This window comes from Manacus vitellinus, unplaced genomic scaffold (genome assembly GCF_001715985.3).
Source record: "Manacus vitellinus isolate BGI_N305 unplaced genomic scaffold, ASM171598v3 scaffold_74_pilon, whole genome shotgun sequence".
Taxonomy (NCBI): domain Eukaryota; kingdom Metazoa; phylum Chordata; class Aves; order Passeriformes; family Pipridae; genus Manacus; species Manacus vitellinus.
Window position 1 is genome coordinate 1,713,892 of NW_021940780.1, and position 882 is coordinate 1,714,773.

The window sequence follows — 882 nt, forward strand, 5'->3', positions numbered from 1 at the left end:
GGTTACAACTGTGACAAAAGACATAGAATCATAAAATCACAGAATAGTTTGGGTTGGAAGGGGCCTTAAACATCATCTAGTTCCAGCCTCCATCTTCATTTTCAGCCTGAGTCACAGAACTGTGCAACCACTACCATCAAACTGTGAGTTTTTGGATATTTTATATATATATATATACACATACATACATATATATATATATATATGTATTTATATATAATTAAATATATAAAAATAAATATATATATTCATATAATATGATGGGGTTTTATGTTTTCCTTCCAGCTCTAAATGAACCTACCATAGATTATGGCTTCCAAAGACTGCAGAAGGTCATCCCAAGACACCCTGGTGACCCTGAAAGACTAGCTAAGGTAAAATATTTTTAAGCATTTCACTCAGTCAAATAAATATGGGGTTTTTTTCATTTCTAATTCATAAAAGAGACAAAATTATGCCTTAAATGACAATCACATCTGGAAATAATTCCCCAATTAGTTGTAAGTTCAAACAAGGAGGTGATTGTGTGGAACCCAGAGGTGCCAGAAAATTTTTATCTGTTGGAGCTCCAGCACTGTCTGTGAACCTTTGCTGCTAAAATGAGAGTCCACTGCAGATATTTCCCCAGTTTGTAGTCACTGTGCTCTGCATTCATCCAGAGGGGCAATAAGAATGTTTTGAATTATAGACACGTATTTATGTGTCTATGCAAAGGAATATATTGCATTATAGGCACATATTTACGTGTCTATGCACAAGAATAAATGGAATTCAGTAGGGAACAGGCACATCCAAAATGTGTCTCCCTTTTTGAGGCTGGTGAGGCAGAGCAGGTTCAGGACTCTGGAGAGCTCCAGGTCAGGATGGAGCCCTGGGCTCTCC

At 36.8% G+C, this 882-nt stretch overlaps 1 protein-coding gene across 1 annotated transcript in view; it reads left to right on the plus strand.

Annotated features, from left to right (window-relative positions):
* Positions 1 to 882, plus strand: part of EBF2 (EBF transcription factor 2) — a 133,621-nt gene that overhangs the window by 117,834 nt on the left and 14,905 nt on the right. Inside the window, exons 11-12 of the mRNA XM_029964565.1 lie at positions 286 to 374; positions 816 to 819. Of these exons, the coding sequence (XP_029820425.1) occupies positions 286 to 374; positions 816 to 819 (93 nt within the window). The remainder of the gene's footprint in view (positions 1 to 285; positions 375 to 815; positions 820 to 882) is intronic.